At 50.6% G+C, this 23,845-nt stretch overlaps 11 protein-coding genes across 11 annotated transcripts; 6 read left to right on the top strand and 5 right to left on the bottom strand.

The window, feature by feature from the left end:
• Positions 1-694: 694 nt before the first annotated feature.
• Positions 695-2,308, top strand: M436DRAFT_79539 (uncharacterized protein; the record flags this gene model as incomplete). The annotated part of the gene is made up of 1 exon (XM_013575083.1): positions 695-2,308. The coding sequence occupies one exon, from the start codon at positions 695-697 to the stop codon at positions 2,306-2,308; it is 1,614 nt and encodes a 537-aa protein (XP_013430537.1).
• Positions 2,309-3,019: 711 nt separating this feature from the next.
• On the bottom strand, positions 3,020-3,896 carry M436DRAFT_40526 (ribulose-phosphate 3-epimerase; the record flags this gene model as incomplete). The annotated part of the gene is made up of 3 exons (XM_013574739.1): positions 3,020-3,277; positions 3,339-3,587; positions 3,654-3,896. The coding sequence occupies 3 exons, from the start codon at positions 3,894-3,896 to the stop codon at positions 3,020-3,022; spliced, it is 750 nt and encodes a 249-aa protein (XP_013430193.1).
• A 1,991-nt stretch (positions 3,897-5,887) lies between these two features.
• Positions 5,888-7,027, top strand: M436DRAFT_40142 (kinase-like protein; the record flags this gene model as incomplete). The annotated part of the gene is made up of 1 exon (XM_013574680.1): positions 5,888-7,027. The coding sequence occupies one exon, from the start codon at positions 5,888-5,890 to the stop codon at positions 7,025-7,027; it is 1,140 nt and encodes a 379-aa protein (XP_013430134.1).
• A 698-nt stretch (positions 7,028-7,725) lies between these two features.
• M436DRAFT_26573 (uncharacterized protein) lies at positions 7,726-8,034 on the bottom strand (the record flags this gene model as incomplete). The annotated part of the gene is made up of 1 exon (XM_013574508.1): positions 7,726-8,034. A coding segment is annotated over one exon (309 nt), but the record flags the coding sequence as incomplete, so codon positions are not given.
• Positions 8,035-9,392: 1,358 nt separating this feature from the next.
• On the top strand, positions 9,393-10,717 carry M436DRAFT_70655 (uncharacterized protein; the record flags this gene model as incomplete). Its single annotated transcript, XM_013574976.1, has 3 exons — positions 9,393-9,461; positions 9,523-10,049; positions 10,105-10,717. 3 exons carry the CDS (start codon positions 9,393-9,395, stop codon positions 10,715-10,717), a joined length of 1,209 nt encoding a protein of 402 aa, XP_013430430.1.
• A 111-nt stretch (positions 10,718-10,828) lies between these two features.
• Positions 10,829-11,707, bottom strand: M436DRAFT_39398 (uncharacterized protein; the record flags this gene model as incomplete). The annotated part of the gene is made up of 1 exon (XM_013574542.1): positions 10,829-11,707. The coding sequence occupies one exon, from the start codon at positions 11,705-11,707 to the stop codon at positions 10,829-10,831; it is 879 nt and encodes a 292-aa protein (XP_013429996.1).
• Positions 11,708-14,321: 2,614 nt separating this feature from the next.
• M436DRAFT_61539 (uncharacterized protein) lies at positions 14,322-14,960 on the top strand (the record flags this gene model as incomplete). Its single annotated transcript, XM_013574887.1, has 2 exons — positions 14,322-14,366; positions 14,415-14,960. 2 exons carry the CDS (start codon positions 14,322-14,324, stop codon positions 14,958-14,960), a joined length of 591 nt encoding a protein of 196 aa, XP_013430341.1.
• A 400-nt stretch (positions 14,961-15,360) lies between these two features.
• Positions 15,361-16,914, top strand: M436DRAFT_39687 (putative MFS transporter; the record flags this gene model as incomplete). Its single annotated transcript, XM_013574593.1, has 2 exons — positions 15,361-16,177; positions 16,238-16,914. The coding sequence occupies 2 exons, from the start codon at positions 15,361-15,363 to the stop codon at positions 16,912-16,914; spliced, it is 1,494 nt and encodes a 497-aa protein (XP_013430047.1).
• Positions 16,915-17,029: 115 nt separating this feature from the next.
• On the top strand, positions 17,030-17,494 carry M436DRAFT_79532 (uncharacterized protein; the record flags this gene model as incomplete). Its single annotated transcript, XM_013575082.1, has 2 exons — positions 17,030-17,111; positions 17,181-17,494. 2 exons carry the CDS (start codon positions 17,030-17,032, stop codon positions 17,492-17,494), a joined length of 396 nt encoding a protein of 131 aa, XP_013430536.1.
• A 1,159-nt stretch (positions 17,495-18,653) lies between these two features.
• Positions 18,654-20,402, bottom strand: M436DRAFT_61537 (uncharacterized protein; the record flags this gene model as incomplete). Its single annotated transcript, XM_013574886.1, has 2 exons — positions 18,654-18,838; positions 19,151-20,402. The coding sequence occupies 2 exons, from the start codon at positions 20,400-20,402 to the stop codon at positions 18,654-18,656; spliced, it is 1,437 nt and encodes a 478-aa protein (XP_013430340.1).
• A 929-nt stretch (positions 20,403-21,331) lies between these two features.
• Positions 21,332-22,494, bottom strand: M436DRAFT_39666 (uncharacterized protein; the record flags this gene model as incomplete). The annotated part of the gene is made up of 2 exons (XM_013574588.1): positions 21,332-22,230; positions 22,290-22,494. 2 exons carry the CDS (start codon positions 22,492-22,494, stop codon positions 21,332-21,334), a joined length of 1,104 nt encoding a protein of 367 aa, XP_013430042.1.
• Between the last annotated feature and the right edge of the window lie 1,351 nt (positions 22,495-23,845).

Genomic DNA, 23,845 nt, shown 5'->3' with positions numbered 1-23,845 from the left:
GAGGACAAAAGACAGGATGTCTACACCGAAGAAAAGAGAAGATAAAAAAGAGGAGGCTGCTTCTGCTACACGCTTTGCTCGATTTCTCTTTACGTTCTGAAGGCGTTGGATGGATCATGGTTTTCACGGCGCGAAAGAAGGTTGTTACAGTTTGAGACAGCACTCAAGGTCCGCCCGTTTATCTCTCCACCCAAATTGACTTTCTCTGCTTATACTCCACTGTGGAGGTATATAGACCAATCCTATCCCTCTCACCTGATACCGTACGTGCCCCTCAAAGTCAAGTGCACGTTTGAGATACGCATGAGTTTATTGTTTCACTGTTAAGATCGTCGGCCAGCACTCGTTCAACTTGGCAGGAGGATCACACCTATCAGCTGCTTACATGTTGAGGTTTAGACATGTGTGGTCTTGAGCAAAGACGGAGCCAAGTACAGATGACCTTCCAGATCTACTGATACGAGAAGGATGATGTGATCGAGTCTTTCGTTCTGTCAACTCAATTTGAGGTGCTGATAACGACTCTCAGCTACAGCATAGCTATGGGCAGGACATATAACAGTACTGAGGACCATCCTCCTCACACACACCCATCTGCCAATTCATCATCGATATCTTACTCTGAGCCATCTACCTCCGTTTCTCGCCATTCTCTCTAGCAAGCGTTCATAAACTGTGGCCATACTCCCCTAACATGACTGCACCACTAAAGAACAGACGCCGCTCCTCCCTCTCCGCCGCCTTTGACCATTTTCGTAACAAATGCCGCAAGACACGCATCGATAGTCTTCTCTCGCCTCCGAAACTGGACTCTGGTACCTCGAACGAGGATCTGGATCTTTCTCCTTCTGACGAGGAAGGGGTGCCTTTGACTTCTGGGTCTTCTGGTCAAAGTCCTGGACATACTGAGGACAAAGATGAAGATGAAGAGGAGGAGAGAAACAAATATGACGGTAGGAAGGGAAAAGAAGCAGACGAGCAAAGTCGCTGTGACAGCAAATTACCTAACTTCATCTTTGACTCTGATGGCTTTGATGGATTTGGATCACTCGACTTTAGCTCGCCTTCCACAAGTTCAGACGAAGACAAAAGACTTCTCTCCGCCCTTGCTGACTTCAGTGCTGAAGTCACCGAAGCAGAGGATTTTGGACGGTACTTTTCTCTTTCGCACCATAGTACCAAAGGCAAAGAAAGGGAAGAACAGCAAGCGGTCAGTCCCATTGAAAGCGTGAGCACTGGAGTTGTAGATCGCAGTGTTTCAGCGACTTCGTTCACACACCTACTGCATTCGGATCATTCGGGCTCGACTCTGGACTTTGAAGTTGGCGTGCCTTTGCAGAGAGTTGTTGCAAAGGGAAATACAGAGAAAGAGTGGACGACACAGGTGCAGACGGAGCCGCAGACCCAAGAGCAGAGTTTGGCGCAGAGTACTTATGCGTCTCTGGACCAGGTTGTGGAGAAGACTGTTTTGATAAACGAAGAAGACCAGGCAGAGGAAAGCCAGAGAGAAAGAGAAAGAGCAGTACCAGTCATGAGAACAGTCGACGGTGTACGTCTGGATGCCAGACCTTTGATCAGGCATTCAGGGGTGTCCGCACCAGCACACAGTTCTTTACAACTGCACGAGACTGCAACGTCCACTTTGCATACCACGACAGAGACTGGAGAAGCTTCAACCCATCGCCCACACCTCGCATCCCGCTTCTCATCTTGCAGCAACTCAAGCGCAGAAAGCATGCAACTGGACCTACCTCCCTACCGTCGCCGCTACAACATACCACCACGCCAACTCTCCACCACAGCACTGAGAACCAAACGCCATCAAACTACTTGGGACACCACTAGACCCAAGCTGCCTTCTTATCCTCCTCATGTCTCTTCGATCACAAGCGCACCTCGAGACACTCGATCTGACCTTCGGCGAATCTCAAACTCACCTCCACCGACCTTGCCTGTTCCTCCTGGACCTCCGGCGAGGAAACCATATACCGCCCTCTCCACCGCCTCTGCCGTTTCGTCTTTCCACTACACACTGAACGAAAAACTCAACACGGCTATTTCCACCGGTGCAGTCAAAGCAAGTCAAATCGGCGTCAAGGAGAGGGTTCGCAGACTCTCTGGAGCAAAGAACTTGCAGCATGGATGGGAGGTTAGCGCTAGAAGAATGAGTGGATGGGGAAGAGGGATCGGAGAGGCGGTGATTGCGTCTGGAGGTGTGGGTGTTGGATGGGGAGAGGGAAGGCATAGAGATGACGGGGAGGTGGGAAGGAGAAGTGCGGGTGTCTATTATGGTGGTGGGTTTATTTAGGGTCCTGTTCGGCTCTTTCTGTGGGGTTTTGGTGAGGAGAATCAAAAGTGGTTTGAATTCGAAATGGTAAGAGAAATTGACTTCTGAACTTGTCGCTCGATGGATTTTGGTGTGAGGTGGTAGTTGGAGGAGCAAAGGGTGAGGGAAACAAAAGCAAAAGATTGTCGCAGCCGTGAATCGAACACGGGGCTCGTGCATGGCAAGCACGAATTTTACCACTAAACCACTGCGACTGATTGATGAAGCATTTTTCATCACTATCAAATATATTATATCAAACACATGCTGATCAAACGAATGTCTTGCGGTCTCCCCAGCTCTCCTCCTGCGCAGAGATTCATCACACACGTAGCTATCCCAATGCACAGTCCACTTGGTGATCAGGTAGCGTCCACTGAGAGCTGCGATTGTATTGACCCTTACTGGACCTTGCTACCGTCTGGAAAAGGACTGTGCATTTTGATGCTCCAGCTCGGCTTGTGTAATGTCGTGAGAGCGAGACGGTAGTGGATGATATGGTTACTCAGCTATGTTGAGTACTTCACGTCGCAACCAATTCAGTAGACTCCAGTCCAGGATTTCAGGACTATGCAAGTCAGCAGCTTGGTATCCAAAGTCATTTATGTCGTATGTATCAACAGAGCTCTATATTTCTCCTTCTTTTCGTCCGTCCAATGCCAACCAATTATTGTGCTAAATCTTAGCACGGAGTCATCTTCTCTTCTCGACAGCTTCTCTAAGCTTTGCAATGACCTCTGAGGGGTCTTTTGCACCAAACACAGCAGAACCAGCGACGATGACGTTTGCGCCAGCATCAGCAGCCACGTCAATGGTCTTTTCAGAGAGACCACCGTCGACTTCGATGTTGAGCTCGGGGTAGCGCTTGCGGAGGTCTTGAACCTTAGGCATCATGTCGGGCATAAACTTCTGGCCGCCGAAACCGGGTTCTACGGTCATGATGAGGACCATCTGTGGGATTGTGTTAGTTTGTAGTGCTCGAGGTGCGGATGAGCGGAACTTCAAATCATACATCGGGGACTTCGTCTGTGGTCTTGCTGTCTAGGATGTCGTACAGAACGTCGACGGGGGTGCCGGGCTTGAGTGCAATGCCGGCTCTGAGGCCTTGGTCGTGGATGTACTTGATGAGGTCCTTGGGACTCGTCTTCTCGTCCGAGGTAGCAGACGGCTCTTCAGCGGCGGTGGAGTTGATGGCGGCTTCGTAGTGGAAGCAGTAGAGGTCACAGCCAGCATTCTTGAACTCCTTGACCCATTTTTTGGGCTACTGGCCTTGGTCAGCATCTTTTTCCTGGATGAGTGCCGGAGGATGGGTTGGGATGGGACGGACCTCTGCGATCATCATGTGGCAGTCGAAGGTACCCTTGCCAAAGGACTCAGAGGGTCTGTCGACGTGAGGACGGATCATTGTGACAACGGGAGCGCCAAAGGTCATGTTGGGGACGAAGTGACCGTCCATGATGTCGACGTGGAGCCAGTCTGCGCCATGGCCGATGGTGTCCGAGCAGGCCTTGCCCAGGGCACCAAAATCGGCCGAGAGAATTGAAGGGGCGATGATTGCTGGAGGCGCCATTGTGTATGTATGTGATTGAATGTCAAGTAGCTACCAGAGTCGAAACCACATGTGGCTGGTCGGTGAGCAAACACCGACTGCCCCGCCTGCGTCACCGCTGTCGGCAGCCGCTTCCTATCGCCGAAGTAAGCAGGACCACCCTGCTCTTCATCTCTCGCGCATATGCCCTTCTCCATGCTCCCAAACGACCCAATCTGACCTGGTGACCAAAGACTTGTAGTGTTGTTTCAATCAATCAACACATTGGAAACTATCTTGTGACAGACTCCAGGGCTCAATGGAGATTGTTAAAGAATGATGTGTCGAAGTTGATGTTGACAAGACTTGGCAGACGTTGGCGGGTCAACAGACAGGGCCCATTGCTCGCACTGCGACTCGCCGGGCGACCTTGGTTTCTCGCTCAATATTATCTGCGACTTGGATTCAACTAACATGACTTTCCGACGATAGCAATCTTGCGACAGTAGTACTACTCAGCATTCAGCCTACTCGATATATGGCGCCCAATCCATCCTGTGCTATCTTCGATTAACCGTCATCTCCTCTAACAGCACCTTACCCTCATTGCACTACTCGCATCACCTCATTGCACTACCCGACACACCTGGGTCACCACCTTCCACAAGCTTCGTCTCCCTTCGACCATTGCTTCAATGACCACTACTTCCCGCCCATATTACCGCCATCCCTCGCCTCTATCAGTATTCAACCCGGCCCAAGGCTTTGCTGCCGACGCTCCCATGATGCAGCGCATCGATGTTGGCGACTCGTCCGACGACGAGATTCCACCGCCCATGAAATTCAGCGCCCTGACGAGGGCCCTCCTCGAGTCCGAGGGCGGTCTCGACCACTCGTCCCCGAAAGACAACGTCGCGCGCGACTACGAAACGCCTAGCAGAGCGCCGCAACTAAAGATTGTGCGCAAAGCCTCACCTACACACAGCCAACCTGCCACCTCGCCGCGCATTGTTTCCGTCAGCAAGAGGAACCCGTCGTCATCACGTCGCGCTGAAAGACACGTCTCGAGCAGAGAAACCACCCCCGCCCTCGAGTTCGTCACGCCCGCACCACAATCCCGCTCAACCCGCTCTTCAGCAAACAGATCCACCAGCAACCCCTCGCCCGCTCTCGATTTGCTTGACCACGACGCGTCGCAAAACTTTGGAGCTTCACAGTATGATGCCTCAACACGACACATGCCCTCATCATCTCTCAACAAGACTCGTCACGCGTCAGCAGAGGCATCAGCACATCCCGGCTCTGTCCGTGTCAAGAGAGCTCCCGGTGCTTTTTTGCGAGGTGCTCCCGTGAGGAGAGGCTTCCGCAGGCGCGAGAGCGATGACAATGTCAGCCCACATGATGGTCCTCTGCCAGAATCGCAATCGCAACCCGACCATGACGACGAGCCTGCATACTTGGCTGGCCGAACAAGCAGAGCAGACAGCGCCAATGCCGATTCTGCTGCCGTATCGAGACACGACTTTGCGCGTTCAAGGAATCACAGCCGTGACGTCTCCGCTCCCTCGAAGCGCGACACGAGCACCGATGCGCATCGAGTAGCATCACGCGCCTCTACGCGAGCTCCTAGTATGGAACGCCCAGCCAGAAGACCCAGTGTTGAGCCTCACAAAAGAGACCGTAGCGATTCCCGAGCGACCTCGAATCAAAGAGAGAGTGTCGCGCAGAGGAGGCCGAGTAACGACCACATGGCCTCGCGTCCCGCCGACTACCAGCGACAGACTCGCCCGAATTCGAGCGCCCAACATGACACTACCGGAGATCAAGAGAACATCCCCCCTCCGACCTTCAAGCGCGACAGACATCATGACTTCAAGTACCTTGGAAAGCCAGAAAAGATTGCTTTGCACTCCAAATCTCAACCCGTCGAGGAGACGCCCATGTCCGTCTCTACCTACCAATCGCCTCGTAGAGCTCTGAATCCGATCAGCAACAACACTCCTGTCCGACCAGCTCCCCCACCACCGCCGAAGATGAGTGTCTTGGATGCTGCGACAAAGACTGCTGGTGCGAGTACCACTAAGAGCAAGAAGAAACGTCAGCATATCCTCATCAATGGAAAGCTCTTCACGCAAATGCAAAAGATTGGAAAAGGTGGCAGCAGTGATGTCTACTGTGTCCAGGCCGAGAATTATAAACAATTCGCCTTGAAAAGGGTCAAGCTGGAAGACTGTGATGAATCGGCTATGCGCGGCTTCAAGGGCGAGATCGATCTTCTGGAGAAGCTCGCAGACGTCGACCGTGTTGTCCGACTCTATGACTGGGAACTCGATAACGAAAAGCAGACTCTCAGTGTGCTGATGGAAAAGGGCGATCAAGATTTGAATCGAATCTTGACAATCGCGCTCAATGGCAATGATCCAAGGTTTGACCCCGTCAAGACTCGCTTCTGGTGGCAGGAAATGCTTGAATGTGTTCAAGCTGTGCACGACTACGATATTGTTCACTCTGATCTGAAGCCCGCCAATTTCTTATCAGTAGGAGGAAAGCTCAAACTCATCGATTTTGGCATCGCGAATGCCATTGATGTTGCTCACACCGTGAATGTCCATCGCGACTCGCATATCGGAACACCCAACTACATGTCACCAGAGAGTATCATGGATACAAATGCACCAACTCCTGGTGGGCAACGCACTACCAACAATGGCAGTCGGTGCATGAAGATTGGCAAGCCTTCGGATGTATGGTCTCTTGGCTGTATCTTATATCAAATGGTCTATGGTCGCCCACCTTTCGCCCACATTGCCAACCAGATCAGTCGTATCATGGCTATCACGAATCCTCAGGTGGTCATCGAGTTTCCGGACAAAGGTGTTGGCGGTGTCACCGTCTCTTCTGCGCTGAAGGGCACACTTCGTCGATGCTTGCAGCGCAATCTTCAGGGTCGTCCAACCGTTAAGCAACTCCTTTCCGACCCTTGGTTGTGTCCCGAAGCCGGCAACGCTGTCGCCATGACCGAAGATCTGCTTGGACAGATTATCGAAAAGGTGTATGAGAGGTGCAGGGACTCCAAGCGTGGTCTACCGCCTCCTGATGAGGTCAAGCAATACCCAGCCAGTTTCATGTCAAAGATCCGCCACATGGTCGAGCACGACGGTGTCATTGGGTAACATCACTTTTAGAATCTCTATTTCGTATGTTTTTGGGCCTTTTTGTTTCTTTGGTGTACGGTTACACGGGACTTCTGGAAACGAGCGAGTGCAAAGGGTGCGGAGTTTTTTGTCATTCTTTTCTTGGGCGCTTCTCTTCTTCTATTGCCGTTTCTTTCTTAGCCTCATTTTGTTCTGCTTGCGATACCACTTTCGTTGTTCCTACTTATTCTAGTCGCGCTGTTCGTCTTTAGGAAAAGCACGTTGTGATGAACCTCTTTTTCTTGTCCTACAAATTTGCCATGTCTGATCCATGAGCAGACTTTGACTTTTGCATTATTTTCTGCCATCTACCTCATGTTGACGTTCTAGAAGAACAAGCCACGGTTGTTGTATACAGTCTGTACCAACACGACAACACCACAGAAACACGAGAATCCGATCGTGCTGATGCCTCTGCCGACACCGCCCTTGTAGCCTGCACGAAGTCTCCACCAGTCTTGTCCTCCTTGTTCGATCAATGGTAGATACACATTCAACAGCAACCAGCCCAAGAATCCCACCAACGCAGTCTCAACAGCGATATTCCAGTACCTCAAATGTTGAAGTTCGTCCCAGAAGATTAGGAAGTGCAGCATTACAGTGATGCTTTGGATGCTCAAGGTAGCTTTGCTGACGAAGAGGAGAGTTTTGTCGTGGACAGAGTATATAGGGTGTTTGCATAATGGACAAGCGGTTTGGAGGGCTTGGCCCATGGCCACGAGGCAGGATCTACAGATTGTGTGGCCGCAGGGGAGTGAAGCCAAGGGTGTTTCTTCTTCCCAGCATACCATGCATTTTTCTTCCTCGGCGTGAGGGGGAGACGTGAATGTGGTGGTGGAGAGGAATTTTGCGTGGGAGGGTAGATTGAGGGAAGCAAAAGAGCCTGGTAATGATGCCCAGGTTGTGTAGAAGGCGGCTAGACAGAGGGACAGTAGTGGATAAGAGAAATTGTAGACAATCAGGCACGAGATGTAGGCGAAGACGTCGTCGCGGCGATAGCTCCAAGATTTAGCATGCCATTGTAGGAGTGTAAGAGCCAGAATCCCTAGTGTGATGGTTGGAATGTGTGGCGATAGGACTTCGAGAACATGTTGATGGCGTGCTCGTTTTGCTGGGTAGAACTTGTATTGGTATCCCTCCGGGAGATGTAGTGTTGACATGGTTTGCCGTCTGGAAGTGGAAGATTGTTGCGATGTACTAGTGTAGGAGACATGATTTTCGCGACTTACCTTTTAAGAAAGCAACTTGATCCACTATTGATACTTACTCGTACGAAAGGCACGGCGGTAATAAGGCAGAGAGTCAGTATGGTGGATCCGGAAAAGAGGACCTTGGTGAAAGGATGTCCACGGAGGGATATCGCTCTATAGATGGATGCGGTATTCAGGATTGACTATCCTTCTTGGCAGCGACTGGGATGTTGATCTTCTCTAGCACGTGTTGCAAGCTGACATACCGGAAAATATTTACCTCGACAGGATGACAACGATATTGTAAGCGCCGGTGAAGTCAGCCTCAAATGAATGGATGATGTTGCTCAATCGTGAGTGCGAGTCTCTAGGCTGCCACATATAACGACTTATACGCAAGCGGCTTATTGCCGTAAAAGCGTATCACGTATCGATTAGGTAGGCTTCGAATCCTTCGGGGCGGTGCGTGCTCAAATTAGATGAACGAAGCACGCACCAGGCACGCGACAAACGTGATTCTGTAACACTGTCTTTTACAACACATCGATGCATATTCTTTGTCCGTGAGATTGTAGCAATGGCCAGTCTGCTCTAGGTGCTTCGGAGATCTGTGAGGAGCGATTACCCCCATGACCTGATCTATGGGCGTCTTATTGAGCTCGCCACGACCCCGCAAGAGCTGAACGAGTCTGGATCTCAATTGTATGGGGTGTTGAGAGGGCTGTGTTTCATCTGCAGGAAGAAAGTGTCATGGCGCTGGCGCTTGTAAAGGGTCAAAAGACTTGGTTCTGCAATCCTTCAGAGGAGTGGCTTTGACATATAAGGCAGACATGACCACGTTTGTGACGAAGATGGCGTCTTTTGAGCCTGAAATTCGATAGCCTTTTCCACATCAGCAAGAATCCTCCAGAAACGAAAAGTCAACGTTCCAGTGATCGGAGTCACACGAGCAGGAAGCAATCCCGGCGATTCGTTCGCGCAACGCTAGCCAAATTTGACAGGAACGAACGGCGACGGATGTTTTTTGTTGCCGACGGCGGTCTCCCTAAACTTGGCTTCAAAGCTTCTCTCTTTACCAAAACAACCGGCCTTCTTCTTCTTCTTCTTTTCCCTTTTCTGTATTCCATATCAGACCAACTTGCGGAGGAACAGTCATGGCAGACAAGGGAGACGTCAACCTGGGAGGTGCGCAGTTCGCGTCGCACAAATGGGCAGAGCCAATCGTGAGTCGACGATGTTGCTCGGGGACAGTGTGCACACGACCAGACTAACAATCACCTCAAGTTTGTTGTTACTGTCATGATTGGCTCATTGATCATCAATCGCCGCAAAAACTTCAGCATCCTACGAGGAGATCTCAATGCCCGCTCTGGAACTCTGTCGCCTACAAACGAGGGACGTCCCATGCTGGGCGACGATGAGGGTCACGCGACAAGCCGACTCCAGAAACGCTCATGCTTTGGCAAGGAATTCGACATGCCCGACACATCTGCCTTCGCCAACAACTTGCACAGCAGAGTCCTGCAGAAGTTCCCCTTCTTGATTGAAATGTTCTACTGGGCCCTCAACTACGCAGCATACAGTACTACAAAAGCCATCGCGGCTTCTCTCTATGCCACCAAGGACGGCGTCACTGAGCTCGCCCAGGAGCATGGAATCAGCATTCTCAACTTTGAGCACGATTCGATGTTTTCGATTTTCTTCCCTGTCAAGGAGGTGGACTTCCAAGCCTTCTTCACCACTGGCCATCCTCTCATATTGACATTCTTTAACCGCATCTACTCACTGGTCCACATCCCCGGAACCGTCACGTGCGTCAATATACACACGAGAGATCTCATGCAACAATTGCTAACCCCCTGACAGATTCCTTTCATGGTATTATTATGCTGCTCCGGATCATGCTGCTTTCGCTGTCGCCAGACGAACCATGACCTTGGGCAACTTTGCTGCATTCTTCGTTTTCTGTTTCTACCCTTGCATGCCACCACGCCTGTTGCCAAAGTCCTTCGGTTTCCACGACACTGTTCGTCAAGACAACGCCGAGAGCGTCTGGGTTGGCGGCAAGAACGTCAACCAACTTGCAGCCATGCCTAGTCTCCACTTCACCTACGCATTTGTCATTGGCTGCACCTTCATCTACCACTCTGGCATTCACTGGCGATCTGAGAACAAGGCAATTCAGCAATCGACCTTTGGAAGATGTCTTTGGTTGTTGGCCGGACTTTTCTACCCTCTTCTGGTCCTGTCCGTCATTGTCGCTACTGCCAACCATTATTACTTGGACGCCGTAGTCGCCCTCTTCACGACTTCTGTTGCCTTCTTTATCAACAGGATATGGATGCTTTTGCTGCCGGCCGAGGGCATGCTGCTATGGGTATTGCGTTTGAAGAAGCCTGTGCCTACGACCGGACAACGCCTAGAAACAGCCAGAAAGGTCAAAGAGGATGAGATCGACTATCGCTACGAGGTCGTGTAGTTGTTGAATTCACATCGGCAACTCCTTTTTCCGTCCCTGCGAATATCCTGTACATCTAATTTCATCATATTAAACTATTTTCGAACTCCACTTCTCGAGAGTCTACAAGTGTCAAGGATCCAAACACTGACAATCTTCCTTCGAGCCGCCTCTTCGCTGTCCACTTAGCAGTGTCGGACAGAGAGTTGCAATCCGTTCCTCTGAGCACTGCATGATCACTGACCACAGGCGTTCCAAAGTATATCCAAAGTAGGGCGCATTCAACGAATCAGGCCTTCCTTGTAGATACTCTTGTTCGTGTGCCCAGCTGTTTGGCTCTTCCAGCGCATCCCTCAACTTATCGTACATCGCCTTCTCATTGGCTCTAATCCTTGCAGCACTGGCAACAAATTGCCCTTTGTAACTCAACAACATCCGTTGCTCTCCACAAGTCTGATTAAACACTTCTTTCCAAGTTTGTTCCACAATCCCTGAACGGTCTTGCCATCCAAATCTGTCGCCGCAGTTGTTGCACTCACAGCTTTGTCCACTGAATCCTAAACTCAGCATTCCTGTCTCAGGCGTGTAGTAATCGGTGACTCTTGCAGCAAATTCGCGATGGTTGTGAATAGAGGCCTGCAAGAAGAAGGTTTGGGCTGCCAAGTCATCCCACGAAGAGATTATGTGGTGGAGATACGTGTGGCCTTCTCTGCCTAGATTAGGCAGTTGTAGGACTCTTGTGGCGTTGGTTTGTTGTTGGAGCAGAGTTAGATTTGCGGCAGGGTCTTTTGTGTAGAGGATCAGGCGTGGAGACTTGGGGCCGATGGAGGGGAGGGAGGTGAGGAGGGCAAAGGTGTCAGTGATGTGAGAGGGTGGTTCGCGGTACATGCTCATTACAATATCGAGAGCGGACGTAGAGTTGTAGGAAGTATCCAGTCGTAGTTTGTGGGCATCATGGTAGGGAAGCGGTGGCGAAAAGTTGTTGGAGAGAAAATGCAACCACGCTAACATCGCGACCGTAAAAGGGATTGCTCGAGCTAGATGCCATCTTTTTTGTGTTCCTGTGGCATAATCACCCAAGTCGTTGATCGATGATCCAAGATGTTTTGTGTCGTCTATAGCTTGGGGCAGCTCGAGCCAGTTTTCTTCAGACGAGCGACCAGAATCTGCGTTGTTGCGTATGTCGAAAGCACAACAGCAAAGAGAAGACACAAAGGCCAGGACCTGCACGTAGCTCAAGTATATAGGCGATCTCAGTTGTTGAAAGAGCAAAGCTGTGAAACCTGGCAGTGCAAAGAAGACAACACAATGTGAAGTGCTCTTCTTGATCTTTTCTAGCATCAATGGTGCTAGTACGATTGCTAAAGCTGTCGCCCCCAGATTAAGGCATAGCATAGGTACATGCTTCGAAGCTAGTGTTACTTCGTGTTTGCTCTCGAGCAGAATGTAGCAAGCCACTGTGGAAACGAGGGGGAGAATCATGATTGGCAGCATGGCAAGTTGATCCTCGCCTGATCGATATGGTCCAGAGTCGTCTGTCTGCTCGTCATAAAACGCGTACATTACGCTCAACAGTAACACTGCAGGGATACCGAAAAGCAACCCATTTGGCGTAAGTCTATAGTCATCGAGCAAAATCACACAACAAGAGATGACCACAACGTAACATCTGGTCTTGAACCAATTTGATCGTGCAGATAGGGTGAAGCACCAAATGAGTGGCTACATCAATGTCAGAATTACAGCGGAGTCATGTGGTGATGGCACGCCTACCAAAATCATCAAGAGCGAAGCTATGTTCTCGAAGTGCAGCGCTGCTTGAATCCATAGAGGAAAGAATGTTGCTAGACATGAAGATAGCAATATCAACCTGTTTTTCTGCTGTAGATATTGTTTGATAGAGAGGGCATCGAAGTCAGGCTTGAGAGCAAGTATATCGGGGGTATGGCATATATCCCGGACAAAAACTACAACAGCAGCGGTGAGGAGTTGTAATAGAAGAAGCGTGAATGCTGGTAAGGTCAACGATGGTATCCACACTCTGTACTCGATCCTTACGCACGATAGTCTGAGTCAATGCGTTAGTCACAGCATCAATCGAGTCGCAAGGAAAAGCTCTTACGGTAATTATCAACGAGCAAGATATGTTTACTCGAGCCCGTCGACACTGCAGCACAAACAGCCCAGATCCTGTCACAATTAACACAAAAGTCTCAACGATGACGATGAGGAATGAGATACTGACCATGGCACTACTTCCGAGAACCCATCCATTATGCTAGCATACTACTAGATGAGAGACACGTAGACGAACGAGCACAATGAGAACATAGATCAGAAAGACCAGGGAACCGCTGATGATCACAAAAGGAGGCCAACACCGTCCTTCTTCTTCAGGCAGCCAAGCAAGAACACGCACATCCACTGCCACATGATATCACGGCGTCGCATCTGGGAGCCTGATCGGCCCTCTAGTCAAGCGTTTTGATCCTTCGTGCACCAAATTGGCATCGATGGTGTGAATCGGCCACATGCATCGTGCTCAGCCCTCTTTCGTGTAACCAACAACCACCAGGCTCGGCTGTGATGCTCGCCCAGTGGAAAATATAGAGTTTCAACATCTGTTGTTTTACGGTTGAATTGACCCATCGTGTCGGGATGGGCTTGGTTGAACGTGGGACGTCTCTGACAACGAGACCCGGATGTTGTCGTGTGAATCCGATTCATGTTACTCTACTTACCATGTTCCACGCGGCGTCAGGGTAGCTCGTGAACAGTCTTGATCCTTCGCACCAGCCGCAGTCCGACAACTGTCAAAGACGCGTATAGGCATCTTCCAGAGTGGGTGGAGCAGATGAGTCCTCGCGAGTCGACGAAATGAAGTGGCACGGCCGTGCATAGTGGCTAGAATACGCCCTCAAGGCGCTTGACCGGATTCCATAGCATTGCGCTCTTTAACCAAAAGGACCAACGCCGAGTCCAGATGTCAGGATAAAGCGATGCTTCCCCTGCTTAACTCAATCAAGCAAATGGCATGGCACCTCAAGAGTTTGGGCAAGCCCCTGTTCGTAGGCCAAGACAAGTCGTCGCAAGCAGTTGCTGCTGCTTGGTGCTCAAGTCTGGTTCGACGGATATCACTACTCTTTGCGCTTTCGTGCCGCTGGTGTTACGGCCGTATGTTGTTATGGTCAAAAACGTGTTTGCCTTGCTGGGCGACCGAGCAAATAAACAGTGAAGCCGAGACTCGAGACCGAAAGGACGAGGAGAAGATCGTCCGAAGATGCCCCGAACGATTGTCACCGTTCTGTTTGTTTGCAGAAGACACATTATCACGAAGGTCTCCTCATCTGCACCTTGTTACTTCTCTGATACACGAAGGACTGTTGTGGAAGACAGTCTGGACAGTCGAGGGTCGCTGAGAGGACGATGTGGTCAGTAGACTTTGCTGACACCCGCTGCTGCCTAAGACGCGTTGGAGAGTTCTGAAAGCCATAGCTGCTCTTCATCTTCTGCATGCCATCTCGAGAATCGAATCTGCCAACATCCATCCTACACTCTTGTCCCAATTGCTCCTGTTTACATCGGATACACATCTAAGCTTTCGCTTCTGACTGCATAGGTCAACATGTCGTCCTTCTTGCTATTCTGCGTCGCTCCAGTCCCTTCATCGGTACGGGCGATCTCCTGATGAACCCTCTGCTCTACTGACGGCTGTCAGACGATTGACGCACTCCTGCAGACGCCGCGACACAACTTTTTCTCACTTGTACGCGACTCAACACAGTCGAATTTCGATCCTTGGTGCACATCACCTCCAGTTGCTCCCTTCAACAGCGATTTCTCAGGTCGAGATCAGATACGTACGTTCCTCGCCGAGCATATATCTGTGCCTCCGAAAGGAAGCGATCTGGAATCACGCCAATATGCTATTCTCGACGAACGCAGTGCCACTGATCGGACGGTCATCCTTGGCCACTCGTATTCGAGTTTACTCATGCGTGATCTAGAAACCATGACTGAAGATGAGGCAGACCAATGGCAAATCGAATGTGATGAATACGAAGGCGAGGAAGATGATTCCCGGCGGGAGTGGCGTGTCAAATTTGAAGACGCAGATGCTCTATCAACCATCCTATGTTTCGAGGGAGATTTTACGCCCAAAGTGTACAACGATGAATTCATAGCGATATATACTGATGCAGAGGGTGTGTTCCAGCTCGAGCCTGCGTACAGGGCATATGCTGGTGCGGCGCTGCCGAACTGAGAGTCGATCTAGTGTATGGTCAAATCGACAAGCTGAGCACGCGACCCCGGCCCGACATATACACTCCACCTTACCTTCCAGTAGCTTATACTCTCTACAACATTAAATAGCTTCAACTATAGGTAGTCAGAACTAATAGGGAGGCAGAGTGTCAACCCCATGTTATCGGTTATCCGGCAAATTCTCCGCATGCACCTCCGCTTTTGGGTAATTCGATGCTTCATTTTTTGCCGTGACACATTAACGGCACACGGCACGATGTGTCTACATGTATATCTATATAACGACTGCGACACCCTTGGATCCACCTTCTGTTTCGAAGTTTGCACCTCCCGCTTCTCAATTGAAGCATAGCATGTACCAGACCCGAGGACAGCACTCCCCTCGAGCCTCGGCATAGATGAATCATAACAACGCCTCCTTCGACAACGTCGACAAAGAGAAAGATCGAATCGGCGACACTAATGCCTCGAATGACAGCATTCCCGACGGAAAAGAGGCACCTCCAGCAGTGATTCTAAACACTGAACAGCCGCCAACGGACGTCGTACCTGCAACTGAACCACCGCCATCACCTAATGGTGGCTATGGATGGGTTTGTGTAGTCTGCGTGGCTTTAATCAATGCTCACACTTGGGGCTTAAATTCCTCTTATGGAGTCTTCCTCGCATACTATCTGGCCAACAACGTCTTCCCTGGTGCCACCTATCTGGAATTCGCTTTTGTCGGATCATTGTCTATTGCGTGTGCATTGCTCGTTTCGCCTGTGGCTACGATCTTTACGCGCAAATTCGGCACCAGAACTACCCTTTTCACCGGTGTAGTGTTCGAGACTGCGAGCTTGATCGGTGCGAGTTTTGCGAGCCAGATATGGCAGTTGTTCCTCAGTCAGGGTGTTTGCTTTGGCTTTGGTATGGGCTTTCTGTTCGTCGGATCTGTAGGGATTGTGCCTCAATGGTTCACTACGAAAAGAAGTCTGGCAAACGGTATTGCCACTGCCGGTTCTGGTCTGGGTGGGTTGATATACTCACTTGCTACTGGAGCGATGATTCCTAGTATTGGACTGCCATGGGCTTTCCGAGTCTTAGGGATCGTAGCATGTGTGGTAAACGGTGTTTGCGCAATGTTGGTGAGGGACAGAAACAAGGCAATTGGAAGTTCGCAATTGGCATTCGATGTGCAGCTGTTAAAGCGGACCGAGTATCTGCTATTGCTAGGTGTGTATACCATTTCCTTGTCACCCGGCCTGCTAACTAATCAATTTCTTTTCTTCGAAGGTTATGGCTGGTTTAGCATGCTGGCATATGTCGTTTTACTCTTCAGTTTAGCCAACTTCGCACGCAGTGTCGGCCTCACGGCATCGCAAGCCTCCACCGTCTCAGCAATATTCAATCTGGGCCAAGCTGTTGGTCGTCCACCTATAGGATACTTCAGCGACAACATTGGTCGCATCAACATGGCCACCCTCATGACCTTTATATCCGGCCTGTTCGCCCTCGTCATCTGGACAAGCGCAAAGAGTTTCGGAGTCCTCATCTTCTACGCCATATTCGGAGGCTCTGTGGCAGGAACGTTTTGGACGACCATTGCGCCTGTCACGGCCGAAGTTGTTGGCCTGCGCAATGTTCCTGCTGCATTGAACATTTGTTGGCTCGTCCTTGTGATTCCTTGCACTTTCTCCGAGCCGATCGGACTTGAGATTGTGTCGTTTGACGGCGGATACCTGGGAGCACAGCTGTTTACTGGGTTCATGTATGTTGGTGCCGCTGTATGTGCGCTCTTCGTCAGGAGTTGGAAGATCGCCGAAGTGGACGAGATTGAAGGACTGCAAGATGTTGGCAGTGTAGATGCCGTGGCCATTGAGACGAAAGTGGCCGAAAGCGTGAAAGAAGTCGCAAGAAAGACAGCGAGGAAAAGGCTGATCAGTTGTATCTGGAGATGGAAGAAGGTATGAGGGCTGTCAGTCCTCAAGCGCGTTACTTGTTTGCGCAAGCGAAAGTCGCTCGCAACGCATCGATCCTTTCCTGCTTCACGAGACTCGGGTGATTTGCTTTCTTTCACGCGCCATTATGTTCTCGCCCTTTGCTTTCCAAGCGATCAGAAACGGTGTAGCGCGGTTCGATTTGAGGAAACCTGCCGCTGTTCAAAATGGTACGCAAACCTTCATGCACCCAGAACCTCCGCAGTGTCACTAAACAAGATACTGATACTTGCGCACAGACAACAGCATAGACAGCTCGAACACCTTCGAGTCCCAGGCATCTGCAAACCAGCAAGTCTGTGCACCTCCAGCAGACGACCCGGCCGAGCACAATGACAGTCGTTTTATCTTGAACGTCTCAATGGCACAAAAGTACTGCGACGACGATGAAGAAAATTCCAGCGTGTTTACGTTGGACGAGCTTGAAGGGTGGGCTGCACTTCGGAAGGAGTATCAACACGACAGATTCAAGCAGATCACTCCTCACTTCCAACAAGTGCCAGAAATTCTGAATCTACTTCAGGCCCTGATAGCTGGTCATCGGCCATCCTAGAGGCCCAACGCAATGCTCGGGAACACTAGCAGCGAGGTCGCCTCGACAGTCCTCCACACCCAGAATCAGAATCGCAACAGCGAAAACCCGCGCAGATCCAAACAGCCTTCCTATCATGTCACATCGCTTCCAGAGACAATATAGTCCTTCCTCTATCCTGAAAGCATAGAGCATCTACCTCACCTGACATACCAACGGCTAGACTCCGATGCCGTCACCGCTCGTTAGTTCACCTGGTACGCGCACTGCAGCATTTCTGTTTACGCATCACATCGGCGGGCTTGCCCCTCCTTAGTTCACTATGAATCAACAGTACTCTCCATAACAGTCACTTTGTCCGATTACCACTTTGCACCTTGAGCTAAATCAACATTTTGTTAGTGTGAAAGCCTGTCTTTGTACTGTCTTCCCTTCTGGCACTCTCGTGAGGGAGAAAAAGCCGTTGGTGTTTTTCTCACTCTGGTCCTTTATCATCATACCCTCAGTGTTCGTTCGAGATGTCCATACACTATCACTAATCAGTGGTGCATCCGTGTTGTCAACACCAATACACTGTAGGATCTCTCGGTGACCAATATGTGAGTAAAAACACATGTCAGAAGCTGGAGCATTGATACTCGACTGAGGTATCTTCTCTGACGGTATCTCCATCGCTGGCACCGCCGTTATCTCATTCACCTACGCCTCAAAGTCTTTCGCACAGCTATCTTGCGTTGTTCCCGCCAATCTCGTCGCCTTTCTTACTGGCCTCTATATCCTAAAGAAACATCTTCTGCTTTGCTGGGATCTAGGCAACCATATCAGTGCCCCGGATATACTGTAGGTATCTACCGGCGCTTGACCCGGATCCACGGGTCTCATAAGGCAATAAATGAGAGGCCATGACAAGCGGGGGGAAGCATCGGAACGCACGATCCACAGCGCAGGAAAGACCGAAACGCAGAAGAAGGCAGAAACCCATCCATGCAGCCCTGCAGCAGCATGTCAGAAAAAAGCCCAAAGAAATGAACCAAAAGCGGTGAGACGGCGAAAGAAGATGATGGAGACCCTTTGGTCTTGCACACAGGGAAAAAGTGACTTTTCTCGGTGTTACTGTTGGTCGGCTCGCATTGTTTGGTTTTCGGCGGGTAGCATGCAGAAATCTCAATTCCTTGGGTGATTACAGAGTATTCATGCTCACGCCAGTGTGGAAAGAGTCAGGATGAGTGTGATTGGCCGGGGGCTGGTGCGGAGTGCCTGCCTGTTTCTGTTGTGCAACAGGCTTGCCCGTGGTCCCAGGTGTTTGGGGGACGGCATTGCTTGGGAGTGTGTTTACGTATGCAGGTATCTTGGTATATATATATGCTGTTACAGAATAGGTCCTGGAATCTAGATGATTGGACGAAATCGAATCTTGTCTTTGACATCTATATGAAACGAGGAACTGACAATCAAGACAGAAGGATACTATAAGGGAGTCGGAGCGGAACATCAGGCAAAATGAGATATTGAATAAGACAAGATATGAGCAGAAGAGAGAAACAGCAAAAGGGTATCATCGCAAACCGTCCCATGCAAGAAAAAAGGAAATTCCCAAAAGCGAAGGCTTCCCAAATCTCGTCATCTAGTACAAATGAAATTCCATGACAGGTAGGAAGCATTGTCCTCAGTGCATACCTTGAGGCCAGTGCTGATGCTGATGATGTTGCTGACTATGGTGCAGCTGTTGATAGTGGTAAGGCTGAAGTGGGTTTTGATGCTGAGACCAAGCCAGGTTAGCACCATGCATCGACACATGCTGCTGATCAAAGGGCTGCAGGTGCGCCATTTCCAAGCCACCGTTCGAGTCCATCTCCTGTGGGCCTCTAGCAAAAGGCATGGGTGCATGAATGGTAGCCACATGCTGTTCCTCCTGCGGTTCCGATGGCTCGCCATCGCCAGGAACAAACACTTGGCGAAGCCATCCCTCTTCGATCAAGCGGTTGCTACTCAAAGCCCAACGTTGATTTTTGCCTCTCAGCAACTCCATCATGTCTTTGCCGAACATTCCAGTGTGCTTTCTTCTGAAATGCTCCGCGCCACCGTAGCTTGTGCCATACTGGTGTCCAGTCTTGCACCTCTCACAGTTGCGCATCAAGCGGTCTGGACTAAGATCAAAGCACTTCCACACCTTGTGTTTTGTGTGCTTTTGCGCGTAATGACGGGCGAGCTCATGCTCTCCGCGGAATCCACGAGAGTAGTCTTTACTATCGCGGCAAGCTTCACAGAAGAGCCGAGCCCTAGTACTGTTTGCTCGTACTGGTTTCTTGGGTTGGCCAGCGTCGTTTTCTCTGGCTTGTCGTACCTTCCTTGGCCTATTGGAGATGGATGTTTCATGAGATTGTGTATGACACGGCTGAATGATCACACCATGAGCATCCAAGAGTGTTGAAGGATGCACGCTTGCCTGCGAAACTGCATCCGGATTCGTAGGCGACGATGCGCAGTCGTTGACCTCCAAGTCACCGAGCATATACTCAAACTGCTGGACGGTCTCCTCGGAGTGGCCAGTGACACATGCAGGAAGCTGAAGAGGAAAGGCACTGCCAATGTTGTTAAGTAACTCGCTGGATGCGGGAGGTTGGAAGGGTGAGAAGAGCATTGGGGGTTCTTGGTCCCATGCTTCAGAGAAGTCGCCAGAGTCCGACCTGCGTAGACTTGGCGTAGCACTATCGTCAAAGCCGCTCGTCTCCGAGGTCATATCGCTTGAGGAAAGTATGTCCTGCTCGCACCATCCCTCGTGGTGACGGTGGAACTGTTTAGGCCAGTGCGCTCCAGTACCAGGAATCGTCATCGCGTTGCTAGGCACATGAGTCCAGAGCTGCGTGGGGGTATACAGAGCTTGTCCGCTCTGTGGATCGTTGTTGTCCACGGAGGTATCGTAAATCATATTGCCATTATATGTACTGTAGTAGCCAAGGTTTGAACGATCTTGACTCATACCGACCTTGGAATAATCGAAGACCAGACAAAGATCGGAGAAGATAAGTCGAGGCAAAAGACATCCAAGATATATATTGGACGAGGTAGAGGGAGATAGAGCGGCGGGTAACCAGATTTATACCACGAGGTGACCCGTGGTCGATACCCCTCGCGAAGCTCACAGGGAAACCACGTCCCGGACAATATCGACTTGCCAACACATTGTTTTAGCCGGACCTGGCGTCGGGGAGTGACGGGCAGGCGCTACCTCCAAGATGGTGTGAAGAAAACCGAAAAGCTGGCGGCTGATCTTGGCAGGAACAGTGGATATCAGGTCGCTGCGCAAGCGGTCGCGAGAAGCGGCAACGATAGAATCTCAACGTCGTACAGCATAATAGAAGAGGAGTCAGGAAAGGCATCGTGGCCGATTCCTGTTCCCCGGCCGAATGATGACTTGAGAGTCGACCATGCAGCGATCATCCGAGTGGCTGCTCCCATGGATGCTGATTTGCTCGATTATGCGCCAGCTGATCTCATGCGTAAACAACGGTCCCCGTCTGCCGGCGTTTGAGACTGCGTGTTTCCCTGCTTATTCACGCGGAGGTTTAGTGGTTGTATTGTCCCGAACCCGGGACCATGGAAGCTGATGCAGCCAATACACCTGTAGTCTCTACCGATCGGAAGCTGTATGAGATGGCGTCGCAAGGTCTGTAAGTGTGGAAACGCGCAGGTAGTATTGAAGCTCTGTCGTAGTTATTGTTCAGCATATGTCACTACCAGAGAGTGTGGAGCGGATTAGCGAACGGAGAGAACATGTAGCGCGAGCAAGAAGCGGTGGTCGATTGGTTTGTGTATAAGGAAAACGCCACCTCCTGCAGCCCTACCCGACAAAGCCGATTACAACTCTGTGTCAAAGTCTTGGTCCCTCACTAACATGTCTTTCTCCCACTCGAGTCTTTCAATACGTGCATGATCAACGTTTCTCTCTGCTTCAAGATTTGCGATGGTAGCCTGTAACTCAACGACTTTGGCTTCGCGTGCCTTGAGAGCAAGACGAGTGATTTCGCGTCCCTTGACGACCCCCTGAATTCGTAGCTCGTGACGTGTCAAGACTTCTCGAAGCTTTGATGTCAGATCAGCTGGTATTGAAACACTTGAGTTGTTCAGAGTGGCGAAAACATCTACAGAGAGTGTGGTTCGGGGAGATGGAGCATCCGCTGACGGATCACGAAAGCGTGAGGGACTGGGAGTGACATGTGGTGTCAAGGCGCTGTGTTGTGCGACAGCCAAATTCGAAATTGATGGCGTAGAGAGTCGTGGCAGAAAAGAGTGCTTGGAAATAGATGCTTTGGCAGAGAGTGCGGACGGTGATTGGGCAGCTTGATCTAGCCATGGCAATTTCCTATGCGTGCTAGTCGCGGGTGTGGTGAGGCCATCGATCTTGACTGCCTTGCGCGGTGTTTCTGGCGCGTCAAGCAGCACGGCTTCTTCTTGGCTTGATAACGACCAGGGGAATGAATCATGGTCAGCATCAGCGTTGTCACTGAGGCCAGCATCGGAAAATGGTCGCTTCAGAGTGCTGTTGGGATTACTTAGTGTTGAAGTGCTATCCAGAGATGCCTGCATCTTCTGAGGCGATGAATGTGCAGTAGGCAAGGGCTTGGCTAGCGTGCTTGTGGGTTCGGTTCTGGAGTTGTTCAGGAGAGCCGCGGCCTCTCGTGGGCGAGCATCGTCGTCCCATAAGAACATGCCGCATTTTCGACCTTCTCCGTTTTGGCAAGTATAGAACCATCTGCCTTATGGACTATCAGCCGTGCCCTCCAAATTCACATGACGGGGCGCTGAGGAAGGCAACCTTTGTTTGGACTTTCTTTCCTGACCTGGAAATGTTCTGCAGGGAGGCGAGGGCTACAGTCGCAGTCGCAGTGCCATATGCCATCTGCAAACAGACCTGGCAGTCTCTGGTGACCAGGCCGACGCGTGAACATACCGCGGCGACCACCTCTGTTGCCGTTGTTCACAGCAAGAGATGTTGTGCGTGCGTTAGTCTTGGACGTCATCAAGACTACGGAACCTGGGAATAGAAGATGTGATGGCCCGTTAGTCTGGCTGATATCAAGCTACAGGCATGTGCGCATTTCGCGTTACATGGTTCATGGTGCAGGAGTGAAAGTGTCAATGACGAGGTTGGCTCCAAGAGTTGATCTCCACGGCAACCGGCCCGGTCGACCGTTGACAACCCCGACTCCCACGTGCCATGGTGGCTGCTTTTGAACGTGAGAGCCAGGCTCGACAGTCAACCATCTATGAGATCAAGTAAATAACAATCTCATACATTACAATCTGCGATTTACTATCAATGGAATAGTGCAAACTTTGACTTGTTTGCCTGCACAACGCCTCATGGTCTTATCGTACGCTCCAAAAGAGCAGAGCGCAAAGGAAAGGTGTGAAGCGAACACAAACAGAGCAGAACAGAGATAACTATTCTCTTTATCTTTCGCTCGAATCTCATTCATTTTAGATTTGAATGTGTTCATCTTGCCTTAGCAATGTCTTGCACACCGCATACCACACAGGTAGTACAGATGTCGAGAGCGGAAGGTCGCTTCGATGGGTACGATGGTAGAATCTGCCTTCACGGACGCTTGGCTGCATCCGCAACTTACCTGGGAAATACACGCTGATGGTACCATGGGCCACAGGAGGCATCGCGTCGGCTCCAGCACCATAAAAAGTCTCCGTGCCTACCGCTTTGCCGTATTTACGCGCTCTTGTTCCACGGAAATGTTCCTTAAGGACGTACTGTATCCCATGACGGGACAGATGTTATCTCACCGGTTGCCATGTGCACTACACAGGTACTGTATAAAGGTACACGTGACTGTGTAAAAGGAGTGGAACCAAATCAACACGACACCGGTATGCAGATTGCGTATGGAATCAAGCAAGCGAAAGGTTGTGTTCCCACAGACAGCGTCTCACTCTGTTCGGTCATTGTAATGTAACAGAGTATACGCACTGCGGGAGCGTACGTTGGAATGTTCCGCCTGTTTAGTGTGGATGCCTGATTTTTTCGATTTTGTGACGGACACGGCTAAAACGTCTTCAGGAGACGAGACGCATGAAATCAAAGGCTGAGGACAGATCCGCTAGACCATTGATTTGAAACGCTTCTCGAAAGCAGTTTGCGTCGCCGGCTGTGTCGGTAGCACTTCCGTCAAGCCATGTCCGTACGAGCCACTGCAGAGGGCAAGTGCCATGACGCATAGTAACGGATATACACGTGGTATCTGCGATCATTCGTCTCACCGCCATGTCTCAGCAACTCGGCAGACTGGTGATCACGATGTTGAGCATGCAGATGTTTCGCGGGCTGGCCAGGGAGTCGGAAGACATACATGCGAGTTA

The sequence above is a fragment of the Aureobasidium namibiae genome (assembly GCF_000721765.1).
Source record: "Aureobasidium namibiae CBS 147.97 unplaced genomic scaffold scaffold_3, whole genome shotgun sequence".
NCBI lineage: Eukaryota > Fungi > Ascomycota > Dothideomycetes > Dothideales > Saccotheciaceae > Aureobasidium > Aureobasidium namibiae.
The sequence above is the reverse complement of the archived record's forward strand: the minus strand, read 5'-3'. Positions and strand labels throughout refer to the sequence as shown.